The sequence below is a fragment of the Canis lupus genome, chromosome 9, assembly GCF_011100685.1.
Source record: "Canis lupus familiaris isolate Mischka breed German Shepherd chromosome 9, alternate assembly UU_Cfam_GSD_1.0, whole genome shotgun sequence".
Classification (NCBI taxonomy): Eukaryota; Metazoa; Chordata; class Mammalia; order Carnivora; family Canidae; genus Canis; species Canis lupus.
In genome coordinates, this window is record NC_049230.1 from 5,851,032 (window position 1) to 5,871,387 (window position 20,356).

Consider the following 20,356-nt stretch of genomic DNA (forward strand, 5'->3'; position numbering starts at 1 on the left):
GGCGGGCTCCGTGAAGAGGGGCTTCCCGGGGTCTCGGTCCTCTCGCCCAAGATCCCGCAGCCCGGGCGCCCCGAGCGGAGCCTGAGCGAGCGCCGCCTACCCCGGTTCTGCTCCGGGGGGACAGGCGCAGTCCACCCCCACCCCCCGGGGGCTGCAGCCTTACCCGCGAGCATTAATAATGCAGGTGGCTGCGGGTCCTGACCCCCAGGCCAACAAAGGAAGGGAGGCCGCCCAGGAAAGAGGAGACGCTGCAGCGGCAGACAAAGGCCAAGGACAGGGCAACGGTGCAGCCCGGGAGGGAGTCGCTGCGGCCAGGTCAGCCTGGCACCCCGCCGCGCTGGGGACCCACAGCTCTGCTCCTGTCTTACTGCTTGCCCAGTGGGGGGGCGGGATGGTGAGCCCTACTTCAAAGTTCCTGTCCTGACCGTCATCCTGGGGGCTCAACAGATACCCACTCCTTCCTTAGTCCTCTTGGACTCGATACATAGCTAGTATTTCAGGGCTTAGTATGTGCCAGGCACTGTTCTGAACACTTCACCATGGAGTCATTTAGTTCTTGAAAGCGCGCTAAGAGGTGGGTACCCTGAGGATTCCCATTTATGGCTCATACGATGAGGCTTACAGCTGAGCGTCCCAGTAGGGTGCCAATCCAAGCAGTGTGGCACCCAGAGCCCTCTGGAGCAGGGGTGTGGGGGCCTACCACCAGCAGCAAACCTGACTTTCTTTGGCCCATTGCAATGTACCCCCCACAAACCCCTGGAGCAACCAGAGAGCTCAGTGCCCCTCTCCAATCTCTTATCTTCTTAGGAAGATCCAATCCTCCTGGTTGATCCAGGCCGGGGCTTGTAGCTCACTCAGCTCTGTGATCCCTTCCCCGGCAGCCTTTCTTTTTTTCTTTTTTTAAAAGATTATTTATTTATAGACACACACACACAGAGGCAGAGACACAGGCAGAGGGAGAAGTGGACTCCATGCAGAGAACCTGACGTGGGACTCGATCCAGGGTCTCCAGGATCATGCCCTAGGCTGCAGGTGGTGCTAAACCGCTGTGCCACCAGGGCTGCCCACCCCGGCAGCCTTTCATTCAGATCTCCCCAAACCCTAGGAAAGGGATAAGATCTCAGTTGTACAGATGGGGACAGCTCAGGATAAGTGGATGAAGGCCATATAGCCAGTAACTAGAATTGGGCACCAAACCCAGCTCCTTGACCATGACTACCTGCTATTCTGTTCCTCAGAGCTTCTGCTGGGAACTGGCTTTGGAACCAGGCAGCCTTGTCCCTCCAGCCTGCCTCCTGGCTGTGTGACCTCAGGCAGCCTCCAGGGACCTCCCCCTACCTGTCCACCAAGCCCAGCTCTGGACTCTGGCTCCTTTGTTCCCTACTCATTCATCCACCTGCTTTTTTTTTTTTTTTTTTAATTTTTATTTATTTATGATAGTCACACACACAGAGAGAGAGAGGGAAGAGACACAGGCAGAGGGAGAAACAGGCTCCATGCACCGGGAGCCCGACGTGGGATTCGATCCAGGGTCTCCCAGATCGCGCCCTGGGCCAAAGGCAGGCACCAAACCACTGCGCCACCCAGGGATCCCTTCCACCTGCTTTTTTTTGCTTCTTAAAAGATTTTACTTATTTATTTATTCATGAGAGACACACGGAGAGAGGGAGAGACACAGACAGAGGCTCCCTGCGAGGAGCTAGATGTGGGACTCAATTCCAAGACCCTGGGATCAGGATCTGAGCCAAAGGCAGATGCTTAACCACTGAGCTACCCAGGTGCCCCTCCTTCACCTGCTTTGCTCCTCCTCTCACCATGCTCCCTCCCTCCCTCTCTCCCAGCCCTACCACTAGCCAGGGTCCCTTGCCTGGGTTAAGGTGCTGTGCGATTTTACAGACTCTTTTAATCCTTACTATCTGTAGGGTAGGCTCTATGATTATGCTCTGTTTTATAGATGACTAAAACCATAGCACAAGAGTGACGTCATCTACCCAAGGTCACACAGTGGGTCACAGGCAAAGTGACACAGTGTTTGGGGACTGGGTCTACCTGCCTGACTTCCAAGTCTAAGTAAGCACTAAGTGTCCCACCTGTCAGTGCCGAAGACCCTCAGATCCCAGTCTCTAGACCACGTGTCCAGCTGCCCTTGGAACACCAGCAAGGCCTTGGAGTCAGCAGTGATCTCTGTCACTCACTCACCTTCTCCATCTGGCAGAGGTCCTTGTCACCTCTACTCTTGGTATCCCCACCTGCTGCTACCATCACCCCTCCCTGGACAGAAGCTGCAAGGACCTCCAGCTTCTCTCTGTGCCAGCCCAGCTTCCATTAATCCACTTTCTAGACAGTGCCAAACCCTTCCATTTGTGCATGCCTATCAATAAAAATTGTTGATCTCATACTCCTGATAGGGGAAGGTTTTTCTAGAACTGAAATAGGTGAGCCACCGACAGTAGCTGATACTTCACAGCACAAAGTACTTAAGGCAAAGCTCAGCCTCAGTGAGCATGGATGTAAATCCAATCCATGTTCAGAGTGGATATTTTCAGGTGTGTGTGTGTGTGTGTGTGTGTGTGTGTGTGGCGCTGGGTGGCTTCTGTTCAGTGGAGCTGGATCATTGCTGTGGCTATGAGGCTCTCTGTGCCATGGAAGTGTTTGGGTCTGTTGTTTTCTGACATGTTGGTGCTTGTGTTATTACCATGGTCTTCAATTCTTGGTTTCTTTGGGAGGAAACTTCATGTCACTTGTCCACTTGTGTGAGTTAATTTAGCTAACTGGACAAAAACAAGCAGTAAGCCCTTCTAAACCAGTAGTCAGAAAAGCACATGAGTCCCCATAGACTGTGTGTGTGTGTGTCTGTGTGGCTGTCCAGCTCTCTGGGGTGTCATGTTCTCACTCCCTCCTTGGCACCCACTTTTGGAGCATAACCCTCTGACCCCCAGACTGAGGACCCAGTGCCAACTCTATAAGGTGTAAACAGCAGAGTTTAATTTCTTTTATGATAAAAATAAAGATCCTGTGCAAAAAAAAAAAAAAAAAAAAAAAAAGATCCTGTGCAGGGAAGCGGTAACATGCTCTCTGTGACCCTGACAGAGGGTCATGAACCCGTGAACTTCGTGGACTCCCTTGAACCTCACAACAGGTCCTGAGCAGGTACTATCATTATTCCAATCCCCAGAAGAAGCTGGGACGCACAGCAGGTAGGCAATTTGCCTGAGGTCACAGAGTGGAACTCGCTGGGATTTATGCCACGGTGATCTTTGGAAGCATAAATTTCACAGGGAAATTCCCTGCTTAAGGGAAGCATCTGAGATGCTTCCAGAGTCTCAGAATCAAGTCCAGACTGTCTGGCTGGGTGTGTAGCAGTCCCCTCCTGTCTGTAGCTCTGTCTCTGTATCTACCCAGAATCCCTTCTCCACTACTTCTAGGACCATGGTCTGGGCCCCTCTTCCTTTTGAGGGACTGTTCCTCCTCATTCCTTGTGGCTTTTGGGACTATCTCAGTAAGCGCCACCCCCACTTCCAAGGAGAACAGGGGCCACTGGAGTGGCCCAAGTTAAATAGCCCAGAGACTTTTGAGCTGCACATGCTTGCCTGGAGGGTGCTAGGGAGGACGTTCCCACAGCGCATCCATCCTGGGACCTGGACCTTGGCTCCTCCTCTGCCTTGTGCACCAATCCATGTCCTTTTCTAACAGCCCCAGAGGTGGGCTCCTGTGCCACACAGCAGTGCCCCTGCCCTCGCCAGGCTCCAGGGGCAGGGGGTCCCAATCTGGCCCCAGTCACGTGGTAGTCTTGTTTTCAGAACACTTCCTGACCACCCCCTTCAGTTTTTTTTGTTTTTTTAAGATTTTATTTATTCATGAGAGACACAGAGAGTGAGGCACAGACATAAGCAGAGGGAGAAGCAGGCTCCCTGTAAGGAGCCTGATGTAGGACTTGATGCCAGACCAGGAATCGTGCCCTGAGCTTTGGGGCTCAACTGCTGAGCCACCCAGGCGTTCCCACCCCCTACCCCTGCCAGCTCTGGACCCACCAGCTCCCAAGGCAAGCTGCTGGCTCCTGTCTTCTGTGGAGCACCCTCTCTGGTCATGTTCCTGCCCCAGCTTACTGTCACCCCCGGACTGCCTGCATCTTAAGACTTCCTGCCCTTGTTAGGACGGTGAGCCCCACAAGGCAGGGACCCCATGTGCCTGGCATATAGTAGATGCTCACCAAAGACAGGTAAATGAAGTAGAATCAAGTAGACCAACCCCCGGGGCAGCCTGGATGGCTCAGTGGTTTAGTGCCACCTTCAGCCCAGGGTGTGATCCTGGAGATCCAGGATTGAGTCCCCCATCGGGCTCCCTGCATGGAGCCTGCTTCTCCCTCTGCCTGTGTCTCTGCCTCTCTCTCTCTGTCTCTCATGAATAAATAAAATATATATATATATATATATATATAAAGTAGACCAACCCCCCTGGTTTATAAGGACCAGAACAGCTATCTGATCCAGCTGTTCATCTGAGGGTAAGACCTTTCATCTCTGGGCACAGTCTCTGACCTCAGCAGCAGCTCCCAGCCCTTCCCTGAAGTCTGGAAGAAGGCAACAGGTCTGAAAATACGGTGCGCGTCTTCCCCTTCTGACAGCAAGGAAAGGCCAGTCAAACCCTTCTGCCTCGACCCAGGGATGCACAGTCATGCAGACTCGCGATGGTTAACTCTTGCCATTCATTCCCAAACACAGAAGTGTAGTGTCCAGATACAACCAAGCTCAGTTTGCTCTGACTCAAATGTCTTAAAAAGAGAGATTCTCGGGAGTACTGGTCTGGTCCAGTAACTGCACCCCAGGGGCAGAGGCAAGGGACTGGCTAACCGTTGTTTCCGTAGAAAATTTCTGCATAATTAAAAGAATTAGTCATTGGACCAGTCTGGTGAAGAGGTAATGTGTTTATTAAAAATTATTTTTCCACCCAGAGGCAGTTAAAATTTATAATTTAAAACCCAGCCCACTACAAAAAGGGGAGGGAGTAAAAACTGTGCAACATTGACAAAAGAATCAACAGAGACAAGGCCCAGGAGGGGCAGCCCCGTGGCCCTAGGCCCCCGCCTCTCCCGAGGCCAAGAGCAGCAGCAGGAGGGTGGACATGGGGCTCCGCTCCAGCCCTGGGCATGGCCCGGTGTCCAGTCCTCCCTGGGGTGGGGGTGGGGTTTAGGGGAGGGCAGGGCCCCAGGGAGAGCCCTCAGTAGTGTGTGTTCACGGTGTAGCTTGGACTCACAACCTGTTCACTCCGCTGTGGAAGTAGATAGAACAATGACAACTCAGGAGTCTCTTGGGTGGGCCCAGAGGCCTCGGTCACCCACCCTGAGCCTAGACACACAGCTTTTCAGGACCCCCGGGGGCATGTATGGGCTCTTCCTCCTACCCCCTCTCACCCCAGGCCAGCAGGCATACCCTCCCAGTTGCCCCCAGCCCTGTAGCAGTGCCCAGAGCCCCTACCTCCCCCATTGCTGAGGCTGTACCCCACGGTCACTCGCTGAGAACGCCAATCGCCATAGCTCCTGAAGGGCAAAGACAGGGCAGTCACCATCCATGGGGACCACTGGGAGGCCAGACGAGGCCCATCATTTCCTGAGATCTCTTGGAGCCCCCGGACCCAGCCCTGCAGGCCCCAACAGTAACTCACCCTCGGTCTCCCTCCAGTGTGCTCTGGATTTCCTTCAGGACCCCTGCAGGGTTGGGGAACAGAGGCGCTGTGAAGCCCACAGATGCTGAGCCGGACACGAATGTTTCGCCCCCTTTTACTGGCAGGGTGTTGGGCAGGTCTGCCTCCCACAGGGTAATGGCCCTCAGTTCCACCCTGGCCTTCCAAGCCTCCCTTGGAACATCCCTCAAGCCAGCCCACCAACTCCTGCCCCAACTCACTCTCGTCATTGAGCAGGGCGTGCTCCATCACTGGACCAGGCCTTTTCTCTGAAAGGCAGAGGCTGAGTCAAGCAAGCCTTGGGGCCCCTTCGGCCCCAGCTCCCTCTTTACTGAAGTGGGAGTGCTGGAGCCCAGAGCTCAGGACTGGAGGGGATGCCGTTTCTTCGCTTAGCCCAAACACATCTGCAGGCCTGGGGTTCCTCTCCTTCCCCTTCGGTCTGGGTCTGGGCCCAAGTCTCACACTGCCTCTGTCCCCCCGCACCCCTGGCCACAGGGAAGCCTGTCTTACCCTCTCCATCACTCTGGCTCCCTGAGTTCCTGTGGGGAGAGAGATGGTGAGGACTGGAGTGAGGGGGGCAGCTAGGCTCCCCCCCCCCCCCAATTCCAGCTCAGAAAGCTCTGATCCCATGAAGAATGAAGTCAACTGACCGGGCCCACCCTGAGCCAGAACCAAGCCCTGCCGGGGATAGCAGCTTGCATGGGAGGGGCCTACGAAGGGGGGTGGTGAGCCAGAGCCAGGAGGGTGGGGAGCTCACAGGAGAGGGGGGTCTCAGCGAGGCACCCTCAGGCCACCCGCCTTTTTACCAACCTGGCTTGGCCCAAGGCCTTCTCTGGGCCTGATCCGTTGCGAGGGCGGCTGTGGCTCTTGGCTTCTGCTGACTCCACCAGGCAGCGGGGCTCAACCAGCCACTTGGTGGAGAGAGAGAAGCGCTCAAACTCTGAGGGTGAGATCAAGTAGAAACCTGGGGGGAGGAGAGGCCTGGCAGGTGAGGCCAGCCCGTGGCTCCTGGGCCCGGCTGTCGACAGGACTTCCCTCCCAGGAGGAATTGGGGGCTGGGGCCTCCCTCCAAGTTCTCGGCTGAGGTAAGTCCAGCCTGGCCCTGGCTGCGACAGCCCTGGCTGTCATCGCTGCGGCCCCGCCACACCTGCCCGGTGCCCACCTTGGCCGTATTTGGTGAAGACGCAGGAGGCGATGCCACTGACATCTTCCCGGCGAATGCAGCTGTACCGCACCTGGGGCTTGAGCAGGGGCAGCGAGACCACCTGCACGTCGCCCAGGTTGGTGAGGACGGCCAGGTGATGCTCCCCGTAGTCCTCGGCTCGACGGCTGCTGAAGTGGGCCACGCTGACCCGCCGCACCCGCGAGCCCTCCAGAGCGGTCAGCTTCAGCTTCAGCTTGGCACTCACCTTGGGCAGCGTGAACACCTGAGGGCACAGAACAGCTTGAACCCTGGCCAGACCATGGCGCCCTGCTTCCCAGCAGATGCCCCTGCCCTGCCCTGATTCCCAGCAAAGTCTGCTCAAGCTCTGTGCCTCTCTGCCCAGTGCTCGGCCACGCAGCCACTGCACCTGGACTGCGAGGAGGCCTGGGCTACTTCTTTCCATGTCTGTTTCTGTCCCTCCTATGGACACAGGTCCTGTTTCAGTGTCCTCCTGCTGACGCCGGGGCCCCGGACTCTACCCCTCTCCCTTTCTGTGCCTTGGTGACATCTCACATCAACTGCAGATCCAACTTCAAGTGGACCCCAGCCACTGTCATTGTGCCCAGGATCTGAGCTCCCCAGATGTCCCCCGGACTCCCTGAGGTTCCTGGTTCTACCCAAGCAACACCTTGAATTGCTCCTCTGACACCACAAGCAGCTGGTGGCTTCCCTGCATGTCGGGGCTCTTTGACAGGTCATGTGCCACCTCCAGGGGCTCAGGAAGGGGCACGCTATGTCCGTCCAGCACCAGGATGCCCACCACGGGTGCTCGGTGCATCAGCTGGATCTCCTTGGCTACAGGGCAAGAGGCAGATGGCGGGTGATAGTCAGGCGGGGGGCAAGGCCAGAGATACCACCCCAGCCTGAGCCTCAGCAGATGAGCACCCTCTGCTCTCCCCACTGCCCAGCACTCACCCTGCTCTGCCCGCACGGGCTCGTCCATTCTCCGCTCGGCGGGGGGCACGCGCAGGGCAAAGGCGTAGACGGCACCCCCATTGGTGCCAGCCCACAGAGAGGGGCAGTGGCGGGAGCCTGCCAGGAGGCAAAGGTTTATATCTAACCCAAGGCTCTGGGGGTCAGGTAGAGCCAGGTGACCTGAGCTTGCATCCTTGCCTCGCCACTCACTACCTGGGTGACTCTGAGGTCAAGCCTCTGTTTCCTCCTCTGTAAGACAGAATGGCTGTGGATCCTGCCTAACCCCCTGGGGTGTAGACAGAAGCCAGAAGGGCTGTCTGACAACCAAGGGCCCCAAGCACAGATGATCTCAAACCCAGGACAGCTCAACCCTCAAGACACAGCACTGGATATCCCCATGCCACCCTTGCCCTGGTGGGAGGCCAGCAGGGGAGCTTCTGCAGGGCCCACTGGATGCCAGCAGGCATTTTGCGGGGGCAGAAGCTGAGACCCAGATTAAGGGACGTGTCTAAGGTCACACTTCCAGAGAGTGGGGGAGCCTGAGTATGTAGCTGGGGCAAGCTCCCTTAGAGACCCAAGCAGGGGAAAGAAAGAGGCAGGCGGAGGATCTGGTCTCCCCATGCTCCAAGCCTGGTCCTTTTAGCCAGGCCAGGTGGCAGCCCCCAATATGACCTCAGGCCAAGGAGTGCTCTCCTGGGACCCCCCACCTCAGGCTGGCCACTCACTGTCCCTCAGATAGGTGTCAGCGAAGTAGAGGGTCCGGACAAAGCCCGTGAAGGAGTCCTCTGCTGAGCGAGCTTCAATTTTCCGCTGCACGGGTGCCAGCTCCATATTCTGCACACCCACCCGCTCGGCCCTGGCGCTCCCCTCCTGCACCTGCAGTGGGTCGGGTGGGGCCTGAGTGGGAGGGGTACTCTGGCCTCCCCTTCCTGGGGATATCAGATTGCCCCACACCAATCCTTCCAGAAGATGATGACAGGCCACTGCCCATGCCACCACCTGTCCAATGACATTTACTGAGGACTTAACCCTTTACATTTGGGGAAGATGAGGCACAGGTCACTTGGCTGGTGGGCAGTGAGGCAGGACACGAAGCTACTGGTGGGGCCCAGAGCCTGTCCTGGCAGCCAAAGCAGCTGGGGGATGGAGGCCTAGTCTGGACCCGCTGCTGGCTGCTCTGAGCTCTCCCCAGGCTCAGCCTCACCTCTCCAGGGGGACCAGCTGGCCGCCGCTTCCGGCTGGACACTCGGCTCCGACGAATCCGGCGGAAGGACTGGCGCAGGGATTTCTTTAGGGACTTCACTCGGGACAGCGGGCCCTCCAAAGCTAGCTGGTCACTAGGGTGCAGCGTGCATCTGGGGGGGGGGGGGGGCGCATCAGGGCATCAGTGCTGCCAGGGCCCAGGGGTCATCGCCCACTGGCAACCCTAGGTTCAGGCCTCGGCCACCCCGGGCACGCTGCTTACTTGACAAAGACTTGCCGCCGCTGCTGGTGGTCAAAGAGGCCAAAACCATGGCTTGTGCCGAAGGCCACAAGCCGCCACTCAGAGTGCAAGGCCAAGGAGGTGACCACAGCCGGGGGCTGGCACTGCACCAACACAAAGGGCTGGAAGCCAGGCTCGAAATGCACGGGCCCTGGGCGGGCACACAGGCGCTCGTGCCCCTTCCAGCGGTAGCCCTCCTGGTCCTGCAGCAGGTCGGCCTCCACCTGCTCCACAGCATGCTCTGCTTCCTCATCATTCAGCTCAAGCACCAGCACCTGGGGGAGACGGCAGGTGGGCTGAGCAACCCCAGCACCAAGGGACAGCACAGGGACCCTGTGTGTGGACAGTAAAGGACCTGGGACTCATGCCAAGTCCCAGGGCCCAAGGAGAGCCAGAAGGCCTCTGCCCCATCCCTGGCCCTTGATCTTGGTTTTTGGAGGAGAAACAATCACCTCACAGGTCTGTCCCAGGGGACCAGGCAACCTCTATCCATTGGGAAAAGCCCAGAGCCCAGAGGAGCAGGTGATGGTCTGGTGACACCATCAGTGGGTGCTCAGGAGATGGGCCCCTGTCCTTCCTGCTCTACGACCCCGGGCCGCTACCCAAAGTCACCTGACTATTCCTCCTAGCAGCACCCCCTGAGCCCAGCCCAGCCTGCTACCTGCCCTGCCGTGCCTGCCACAGCCAGGTAGCCACTGTATTTGCAGAGGAAAATCTTCTGGATGCCCAGCCTAGGATCATCACTGTAGGGGTCGAAGGAGCCCACCTGCCAATGGAGAGGTCCATGGGGGGCTGTAAGTGCCAGACCCAGCCTGTCCTTGCCCACCCTAGTTTCCAGGCTCTTGGCCTTACCTTGCGGAGTGGGGGCCACTCATCCTCACCCTGGGCATTGAGGTTATCATTGGGGTCTGTGTCGGTGAGGAACACCCGGACCGTGCTCAGTTTGTACAGCAGTCGTAAGCAGACACCGGAGGCGTCCCAGAACCGCACTGTGCCATCCTCGTGCCTGTGGACAGAGTCCACCTGCCAGTCATGAGAGATGCCAGGCCAGGGGTGCCCGAGAGGCCTCGGGCTGGCATGCACCCCTCTGGGCTCTGCTCCCACCCCGTGTATTCTACTCAGCAGAAGGAGAGTGCTGTGAGAGTCGCCTACCCTGTGAGCAGCAGGTCCCTCTGGGGAGGGGCTGGGGCCAGACTGGTACCACCATCAATGGGCCACTCCTAAAGAATGAGACCAAGAAGTCCATGGGAGAGCTTGGCCCGAGGTGGGGCAGGGCTGGTGCCGGACCTACCATGGTGGAGAAGTGTGTCTGCTGCTGGTTGCCTGCAGCAACGATCCGCTCCCACAGCTTCAGGGGGATGTTGGAGACGTGGTGGGAGCAGGTGATGGCGGAGCAGTGCAGGGAGGCCAGGTAGGGAGGCTGGATTGGCGGCCAACCAGCTGTCTGCAGGTCAATCACCACCAGCTCCTCCTCGGCCAGCACCACCAGGGCATAGGGGTTGTCAAAGGCTGGGGGGACAGACAGGCAGAGGGTCAGGGGCTGCAGGAGCCACAGTCTGCCCCAGCCCAGCCCTGCGGAATCTGAAGCCCTGAGGCTGCAGTCAGGGAATGTGCATCTTAAAAACAAGCTCCAAATCCAGCAATGAACAGAGAAAATTATACACCACGACCAAGCGAGATTTATCCCAGGCGGGTAAGGCTGCCATTTCATGTGAAAATCAGTTCATGGAACCCAGCACATCAATAGGCTAAAGAAAAATACGTGATCATATCGATATAGGCAAAGTATTTAACAAAACCTAACACCGTTTATGATAAAGGAAAAAAACCCTCAATAAATTAGGAAGAGGAGAACTTCCTCAACTTGGTAAAGACCATGAAGAAGCCACAGCTTGTGTAACTTAACAGTGAGAAATGCGAAGCTTTCCCACTAAGATCAAGAATAAGGCAGGTGCCCCCTCTCTCTGCTTCCTTTTACAAGTCCTGGCTGATGCAGTAAGACAAGGAAATAAAGGTTTAGATCTGGAAAGAAGAAAGAACACTGTCTTTGTTCACAGATGATGTGATCAGCTCTGCAGAAAACCTGAAAGTCGATCCTACTCCCAGCATCCTGCATCAGGTGTGAGGAGGGAAGGGGCTGAGACAGTAGGCAAAGCGGGTTTGGAGTCTCCCTCCAAGAGGCCTGTGGTGGTGAGGCTGGGAGAACATGGCCCAGCGTGTCCTGAGCAGGCCCAGCTCGTATGGAGGGGGAGGCCCGCCCTTCTGGAAATCTGCCAGGCCTCCTCTCCAGGTTTCGACATCAGCCCTTTCTGGTCTCGCCTGTCACCAATTTATGAGGCTGACTCAGGGCTTTGCTGTCCTGGCCGGGCTCCAGGATGCTGGCTCAGAGCCGCCCGCGTTGCACCCCCTGCCCCACCCCACAGATGGGAGGGCTTTCCGTGTCCAAGCCAAGACCTCCTTGCCTCAGCTGGGTGGCTGTGAAACCCAGATCAGTCCAGGTCTGCCCTCTTTGGGCAATGGCCTATCAGAGCTGGGCAAGGAAGAGAGAGCTCAGGGCTGGCGGGAGGTGTGGCCAGCAAAGAAGAAGCCACAGGCCGGCAGGGGGAGGACAAGGCACCAAGAGGGGTGCAGTGGGGCGGAGGGACTCCGGCAGTGGCAGGGCTGGGAACAGACTGGGAACAGACGGGTGCATCCCCACAACTCCCCGAAGCCAGCCGTCCACACCCATTCCGGAAGCCCGCCTACCCGCCGCAGGGTCCGCCTCAGTGAGGACCGTGAAGTCGATGATGCGGGAGGTGAAGTCAAAGGCCGTCTGCTGGCCGTCGTGGACCACCGAGATGCAGTGGCGGTCCCCGTAGCTGGCCCGTGGCATGCCCCCCTGGAAGATGGTGAAGGGCAACCTGGCAGGCACAGGAAAGCCGTGGGGTGGGCTGGGGCTCCCATCAGAGAACCCCAGGGCTGAGCCAGCAGGTGGGACTTTCCTGTGACCAATGTGGCAGGACCCAGGAGGGAGGCCAGGCTCAGGGTGAGCACCAACTCAAGGCCCCTGGGAGGATGGGGTGGACTGCTCTCACTTCCTAACTGTAGTAACCCAGGAGAACCTGGGGGTGAGGTAGGGGCTCGCAGCCTCCTCGACCTTGGCAGCTACTCCCCTGTGGTGCCCCCACCCGCTCCCACTGCTGCTTGTGAGTTGGGTCTCCCCGTATGCTTCTGTTTGAAGAAACAGGTCTCCTGCTGCAACGAAGTTTGAAACCTGCTGACCACAGGGCACCTGGGTGGCTCAGTAGGTTAAGAGTCTGCCTTAGGCTTAGGTCATGATCCCAGGGTCCTGGGATTGAGCCCCACCTAGGGCTTTCTGCTCAGCGGGGACTCTGCTTCTCCCTCTCCCTCGGCCCCTCCCTACCCCTCGTTCTTGCTCTCTCTCTCAAATAAATAAAATATTAAAAAAGAGAAAGTACTCTGCTAATCTGAATCATCTCTCTGGGATGGTGGAGGGAAAGGTCAAGAATGGTCACTTAGGAATTAGCCGTGACAGGTATGAATAGCCCGCTCGCCCTTCACTGGTGTCTAAGACACTGATGGACGGAAAGGCACTCACTCCCCAGACACCCCGGGAAGGCTGTAGCATGGGGATAGGACAGAGCATGGATACCTACCCCTGCCTGGTGGTCAGCCAGAAGATTTTGGTAATAGCTTTGCAAGGAAAAGGACCTACAAAAAAAGGAACCAGGTTGCAGAAGCTTTTTATAAAGAATCTCAGATTGAACTTTTTTTTTTTTTTTTTTAAAGTAGGCCCCAGGATGCTTGGGTGGCTCAGTGGTTGAGCATCTGCCTTCGGTTCAGGGCGTGGTCCCAGAGTCCCGGCATCGAGTCCCGCATCAGGCTCCTTGCATGAAGCCCTGCTTCTCCTGTCTCTGCCTCTCTGTGTCTCTCATGAATAAATAAATATTTTTTTTAAAATAAATAAAGTAGGTCCCATACTGAAGCCCAACATGGGGCTTGAACTCACGACCCTGAGATCAAGACCTAAGCTAAGTTGTATGCATAACTGAGCCACCCAGGTGTCTCCCCCAAAAGGAAGCAGCTTGAAGGGGGCCTCCACTCCTGTGTTCACAGGGCACAGACCCCTCACACCCACACCTGCACAGCAGACCTATGCTCAGGAGTCCTGCTCTGATCAGTCCCCGGAGACAGCCATGACCAGTGTCAAAACCTGCTGCATGGCTTTGGACAAAGCCTTTCACTTCTCAGGGCCCCAGTTTTGCTGCTAGGAGTCGGGCACCTACACCCAAATTTGGGAAAGACAAGACTGGGGACAGAGGACCTTGCTTTGCAAGCGAAAAGGTGGTTCCAAGCGACAGGGCAGGGCCAGGCCTCCACGAGGCAGGTGGAGAACTGACCGTAAGGCACACAGTTGCGCAGGGGCTCCGGTTGCTGGGCATCGCTGGACACAGGCCACTGGCAGTAACTGCCGTCGGAATGGCAGCTGACAATCAGGCGGCCGTCCCGCTGCCAGCAGACATTCTCCAGTTGCTTCAGAGGAGGAGAGGCAGAGTGTGCAGGCTGGGATCAGGGTGCTGGTCCTATCACCCGTACCCCCATGTCCCAGCACAGGGGCTGTATGACATGGGAGCCTGGGAGAGCCCTGTGGCACCTGCCACACTCCTGGCATGGCCTACCTGGTTGCTGAGGAAATGGCAGAGTGCGCGGCTGCCCTGCAGGTCCCAGATAACGATGAGGCCCCGGCTGTAGCCGATGAGGATCTGGTTGGGGTCACGGGGGTGCTCCTGCAGAGCTTCCACCATCTCAAACACCCGCCGGTGGCGGGCCTCCTCGGGCAACCTGGCCAAAGGAAGCACTGTGAGGCCAGGCTGCCGCCGCTGCCAGGGCAGGACAGAGCACTGGGCATAGGCACGCCTGTGGGTGGGGATGTGCCAGGGTGGGGAGATCGCAGGGACACCGCCAAGGTGGGAGAGAAGCCGTGCGCAGAACAGCATAGTGATATATAGGAACCTAAGGATGCAAACACAGCTGGTGCCGCTACAAGGGAAGGCAAGGAAGTGACTTCCAGAAGTTGATGTGGTGGTTATCTCCGGGGAGGGAAAGGGTCGTGACTGGGGAGGGCACGTGGAGGCTCACTTTACAAGAATTCACTAAACTGTACATTTGTATTTAGTGCATTTCTGTATAGAGGTGATATTTCTTAATAAAAAAGTTTTTAAAACCCACTCAACAAAGCTCTCTATGTGAGTTGGCCTGGCCCTGAGCTTTGACCCCCTCCCCCTTCTCTGGGCCTGGAATGCTGATGTGAAGTCTGGAGGTGCTGCAGCCAACAGAGAATGAGGTGGCAGACGCAGGACCCACAGCCAGCGCCACAGGAGAGTAGGTTATGCAAATAGCCTGGACCTCAGGACACTTCTAGGCACCCAACCAAGTCAAACCTCTCTTTATTTAGAGAAAAGATTTACATAGGTAGGAGGGGGCTCCCAGGGCACTCAGGCTGGGGGAGGCCCCCCAACTGGACTTCCATCGGCAGAGTGAGGTGGCACTGGCATGGCCACATGTGAGGAGCAGGTCCTCCCACTGCCCTGCCCACAGACTGGGCGCCCAGGCTGAGAAGCGGCCGAGCCTGCTGACCTACAAACAGCAAACAGTCCTGCTCTGACCATGGCCGTGCTGCCCTGACTCTATCCTGCCGAGCGGGAAAGAGGGAGGCGGTTGTGCTCAGAGGGACCCAGCCCCAAGCAGGAATCCTCTCGACCCAGCTCTGGACAGTGGGCCTGACGGATGTGAGTGCATTGGAAGGTTGGTCCTTTCAGGAACAGTGTCCCACCGGCTCGAGAAGCAGCTCCCGTCCAAGGACCCTGGCCTCCTCTCTGTCCCGTGAAACCCTGGAATATCCCACCACAGCTGATTCTTCAGCTCCCCCTCCCTGGGACCCTAGTACCCTCTTCTCCACATCCTGACCTGACCTGACCTATTCTCTGTCACAGACTATCATGGGGCAAAGCCTCCAGAATGATCTGAAGAAGCCTAGAGGGTCGAGGCTGACCAGGAGTTTGGGCCATGGGGCATGCATGTAAATGAAAACTCAGCAGACTCCAAAGCATAAACCTCCCCAGAAGTTTGGGGAGAGGTTTGGGCCCCTTGTGCCCCACTGCAGAGCCTGGGGGCTGGGAAATTTGTGGTGACAGTGCAAAGGACAGTAGACTAAGAACTGATGACAGTGCAAAATCATTTTGAGTCTCATTTTTCTCACCTTTAAATGAAATGACAAGTTACCCCCAAAACCATTTGAGTGCTATGATGTTAAACACATCATGGGGTCAGAGTCTCTGCTTAGGGGACAGGTGGGGAGCTGAGAATCTCTCCTCCCTATAGATAGATATAGTCTATAGTCCCTATAGACTCCCCAGGAGAGAAATTAGAAGCTCCTGAGGTATTACTGGGACAGATGGGAGGAGGCCAGGCCCAGCTGGAGGGGGTGGCTCCCCGACCGCCAGGGGTCTGCAGGCTCACCACTGCAGCACGGCGTCCGAGCTGATGGTCTGGTCCTCCAGCGTGTGGAAGCCCGGCAGCTGCACCACGAAAACGTTGCCACTCTCAGTGCCCAGGTAGAGGAGCTCGTGGGAGGAATGTGGCAGGACCACGGTGATCTGTGTGGCGCTGGGGGCAGCCCTGAGGATGGGAGTGGCTGCCTGTGAGTTGGCTGCCACCGGGCAGGGAAGCCCCTGGGCTAGGGGCCCCTCGCCAGCCCCAGGAAAGGCCTCGTCCAGGGAAAGCAGACCCATGAGGTCCTTTAATGGGGTCCAATGGGGTAAATACAGGGATTACTTTCTGCCAAGACAGAAGCCAGATGGTGGAGGGCGAGGGCTTGGACGGGGCAGCAGAACCCCTGCCCCCTTCCAGAGCCTCCTATGTAGACGCTGTGTGGGGATGGAAGGAGGCAGGGCCACCAAGGGTTCCACAGGACCTTCCTGATCGACACCCGGAGCTGGGTGTGCATGTCAGGCCGGCTGGGAGACGACGGGCACCAAGTCCTTACCCTGGGGGGCCACGCAGTGTGTAACTCTCATCTTCCTGCAGCTCCGACACACCGCCTTTGACTGTCAGTCTCCACAGGTGCAGGCTATTGTCATCTAGCAGGGTGACCAGCTGGCACTAGGAGGGGAATGGCACCAAAAGCAGGCGGGTGCCATCTTATTCACTAGGGAGGGCCAGCATTCACTGTGGCCTCTCCCACTGGGGTGGCCCACCCCATGTTGTTTGATTTGGGGAGGCCCAGAAGCAAATCCCTGGCTACACTCGGGGTGGCCCATGAACCCAAAGCCGAGGGAAAGGGAGTCCCAGGCCCTCCTATCAGAACCAAACCCAGGGCCGCCAGATGCCCGCCTCACCGTATGTACACCCCTTCTGGGTGGCATGAGAGCAAGAGGGTGTGGAGGGGCCCCTCACCTGGCCAGGTAGGAAATGGATCTGCACCACAGCATTGTTCTCTCGGTGGAGTCCCATGAACTCCACCCCTGGCGCACCATAGCTACAGGCAGCAGGCTCAGGAAAAGCTGCAGAAGGCAGGACACCACCCCCTCCCTCTAAAGGGCCAGGACCTCTAGGCCCACGTGGCAAGAAATAGAAGTACCTCAGCGACAGGCTCACCCTCCTCCCAGATGGGGCCTGGGGTTGGGTGACGCAAGTCCTTTTCCTTGCGACAGCACTTGGCCAGGGGTGATGTGACCCTGATGGGGAGCCCACTCCAACCAGGGATAGCTTTTCCAGCCAGGCAGGTGGGGTGACACTCTAGGAGGGTGGAGCCTTATCCTGGCAACTGCGGACTGCTTGCTGCACCCTCACCATGACCCTAGCACCTAAGCTGCAACAGACCCATGAGCTACCACAAGGTGGCACCTGAGAAGAGATAAGGGCACCGCCCCCAGCAGCTATGGCCATGAGTCTTGGCAAGGAGGATTGGTAACCAGGATATGGCCGTGGCCTGGCAATGATTAACCAGCTGAGGGGGTGCTATATACCACCTCCAGTGTAGCCCAGCCTGCTGGAGGCACCCCCACCTCCCCTGCCTATGCTGCAGCAGAGGATTGGGAGGGAGTCACAGCTTCACCGGTGTGTGTGTGTGTGTATGTATGTGTGTGTGTGTGTGTGTGTGTGTGTGTGTTCCAGCTGGGCCCTCCATGGGTGATCTCCATTGGAACTGAGGGACCACCTTCCAATCCTCCCAGGAGCCACCCTGGCTCACTCTAGGGGCTCAGGTGGGACTTGGGGTTGGGGGAGCTTCTAGACTTGTAGTCCAGGCCAGCCAGAGGACCCAAGCAGTGATCCTCCATCCTGGAACCTGTGGGCTTGCCTCTGAAATAGCCCAGAACCAATGCTCTGGATAGAGGATGACCCTACTGGACCATGTCCAGCCTCTGGCCAGGGAAGGCTATCCATGCCAACCAGGAGCCCATTCTACTTCTGGTGTGCCTGTGTATACACGGGGGGGTATGCGTGCTGGGACAGAATCTGGAAGCTTAGCACTGCTCCTCTGACCCAAGGCCACCCTGCTTTGGATAGCAGCCTGGGACCAGTCTACTAACTGGGAGAAAGGAATTAAAAAAACAACCCCAACCTGCCTCTACTTCCTACATTCAAGGCCAATTCCCAAGAGGATATATAGAACATCCCAGGAACAGGAGGGGTCATCTACAACTTGCCTCAGTTTGGATCTCAACCATGCCAGGGCTCCCACACATTCCAGTCCCCCAACCCCCCACCCCGGTGGAAGCTGGGGTAATGGAAAGGATACAGCTTGACGGCTCCAGAGCGGGTGCCAATGGCCAGGATGCGCAGAGACAGGCTGTAGCCAAGGGCGCTGGGCTGGTGTGGGAAGCCATGCTCCACCGTCTGCAATGAGAACCATGTGGGCACAGACCTGCTGATATGTCCCCTCTGCCACGCCACAGCTGGGGAGCCAGTGCCGGACAGAGGAGCTGCAGGACAGAGCCACTCCTAGCAGGAAGGAGCAAGTGAGTCACGTTCAGGTTCCTACCCAGATAGCTGAGTGTGGAGCCGATCCCAGACCCATTTCTGACCCAGTCCTTGGCCCTGTGGCCATCCCTGGGAGCACGTTCTCCCTTGACACTACATTGGCCACTTGATGCTCTCCAGGAACTCTACCATCCACACTATGGGTGACCGACCCAGTCCTCCTGCGAGGGTGCAGGGGCAAAGGAAGCTTTGGGGGGCTGGCACAGTGGAGGACCAGATGGCTCAAGAAGCCTGGATGTACCACAGCTCTGGGCCAGTCCCTTGAGGCTGGACAGAACCTGCAGCAGCCTCTCCCGGTTCTGAGCTGTCCAAGGCTCCTCCAGCTCTGAATATCTGTGCCTTTGTTACGGCGAGTTGTCCGCTATTTTTCCAGAGAAGCTTCTGGAGTTTTGTTCCAGACACACATTTCTCTAATTTCTTTCTTATTTTATTTATTTATTTATCCATTCATTCATTCATGAGAGACACACAGAGAGAGAGGTAGAGACACAGGCAGAGGGAGAAGCAGGCTCTTTGCTGGGAGCCTGATGTGGGACTCGATCCTGGATCCCGGGATCATGCCCTGAGCCGAAGGCAGATGCTCAACCGCTGAGCCACTCAGGCGAGCCTCTGCTTATTTCTTATTACAGAAGTAATACACATTATAGAAAACTTGGAACATATGAAAGAGTTTGAAAAACAAAACAAAAATCACCTGTACTCCCACAACTAGCGTGATCCTTGCTAACATCTTGGTGTGTCAGTCTTTCTCGTGTTCTGATTGTATACTTGTGTGCCTACACGTAACAGAGACCTGAGGTCATGCCACACGGCTATGTGCATACACACATAGCTTTGTAGCCTGTTTGCCCACCTGCAGCCAGCCCAAGTTGTCCAAAGTACTAAAGTGACTTTAAAATGGCTAAGGAGGGGTTCCCCGGTGGCTCAGTTGGTTAAGCATAAATTGATAATTTCAGCTCAGGTCATGATCTCAGGATTGTGAGACTGAACCCCACGTCGGGCTCTGCACTCAGAGGGGAGTCAGCGTGGGATTCTCTCCCTATGCCTTTGCCCCCCAACCCCCCCATGTGTGTGAGGGTGCATGCGTGCTCTCTCTCACCCTCTCAAATCTATTTTTTTTAAATAAATAAATCTTTTGGGGATCCCTGAGTGGCTCAGCGGTTTAGCACGCCTGCCTTCAGCCCAGGGCGTGATCCTGGAGTCCCAGGATCGAGTCCCGCATCAGGCTCCCTGTGTGGAGCCTGCTTCTCTCTCTGCCTGTGTCTCTGCTTTCTCTCTCTCTCTCTCTCTCTCTCTCTCATAAAGAAATAAATAAAAAATCTTAAATGGATATTAAAAAATAAATAAATCTTTAAAGAAAATAATCAGCTAAGAAATGTTCTCTGTGTCAAGGCACCCAAACTTGCCAGGCTTTTGTTGGTGAACATTTTCTGTTTCTACAGGGTTTACAATTGCCAATTGCACCGATGACCTTCCTTGGACTCCTATCTTTGCCTACAACTCAGTATTTCCTTAGGCAGATGTCCCAGTGGTGGAATTACAGGCTTAAAAGGTATGGAAGTAAACACTACAGACTTGAATTGATAAACCATCTCTGGGAAGGTTTTTGGTTGTTTCTTAATCAGTGCTCCCCGCCCCCTACCACCCACCCCAGGGGATACCGAACCTGTAGAGCTAGATCACAGCAGGGCAAAAGATGCCAGCCTGCTGGTTTACATTTTTTTTTTTTTTTTAAAGCAATGTAGACTCTCCAGGCAGAAAAAGATTGCACCAATGAAGCACCTCTCCTTAGGCTCAGGGCTCTCCTCTGGGCTTACCTTGGCTGTCCCTTTAACAAACCCAACTGCTGGCAGCTAGCCTGTCCTGTCCAGTCTAGTGGTTCACGGAAGGAGGTCCTGAGGTGGGTTCAGCCAGAGAAGAGAGCTCCAAAGAATGCTATTCTGGGGACACATAGGTATAAGCCCCCCCAACCCAGCTCTTTGCCAGGAGCTAGTCTGCCCTACAAATGGCTATACCTGGAAGGGAGAGCCTGG

At 56.5% G+C, this 20,356-nt stretch overlaps 1 protein-coding gene across 3 annotated transcripts in view; it reads right to left on the bottom strand.

Annotated features, from left to right (window-relative positions):
* Positions 1-4,906: 4,906 nt before the first annotated feature.
* LLGL2 (LLGL scribble cell polarity complex component 2) overlaps positions 4,907-20,356 on the bottom strand; it is a 33,048-nt gene continuing 17,598 nt past the window's right edge. For all 3 annotated transcript variants that reach the window (XM_038546594.1, XM_038546596.1, XM_038546595.1), the window contains exons 3-26: positions 18,082-18,179; positions 16,737-16,818; positions 16,327-16,442; positions 15,801-15,959; positions 13,961-14,123; positions 13,682-13,814; positions 12,938-12,992; positions 12,027-12,181; positions 10,573-10,790; positions 10,434-10,501; positions 10,134-10,287; positions 9,943-10,047; positions 9,264-9,556; positions 9,003-9,153; positions 8,524-8,674; positions 7,799-7,915; positions 7,512-7,678; positions 6,842-7,106; positions 6,490-6,643; positions 6,190-6,218; positions 5,901-5,948; positions 5,662-5,704; positions 5,475-5,536; positions 4,907-5,268 (exon numbers count right to left, since the gene is read on the bottom strand). In XM_038546594.1, the coding sequence (XP_038402522.1) occupies positions 5,261-5,268; positions 5,475-5,536; positions 5,662-5,704; positions 5,901-5,948; positions 6,190-6,218; positions 6,490-6,643; positions 6,842-7,106; positions 7,512-7,678; positions 7,799-7,915; positions 8,524-8,674; positions 9,003-9,153; positions 9,264-9,556; positions 9,943-10,047; positions 10,134-10,287; positions 10,434-10,501; positions 10,573-10,790; positions 12,027-12,181; positions 12,938-12,992; positions 13,682-13,814; positions 13,961-14,123; positions 15,801-15,959; positions 16,327-16,442; positions 16,737-16,818; positions 18,082-18,179 (2,994 nt within the window). In that variant the 3' untranslated portion in view covers positions 4,907-5,260. The remainder of the gene's footprint in view (positions 5,269-5,474; positions 5,537-5,661; positions 5,705-5,900; positions 5,949-6,189; positions 6,219-6,489; positions 6,644-6,841; positions 7,107-7,511; positions 7,679-7,798; positions 7,916-8,523; positions 8,675-9,002; positions 9,154-9,263; positions 9,557-9,942; positions 10,048-10,133; positions 10,288-10,433; positions 10,502-10,572; positions 10,791-12,026; positions 12,182-12,937; positions 12,993-13,681; positions 13,815-13,960; positions 14,124-15,800; positions 15,960-16,326; positions 16,443-16,736; positions 16,819-18,081; positions 18,180-20,356) is intronic.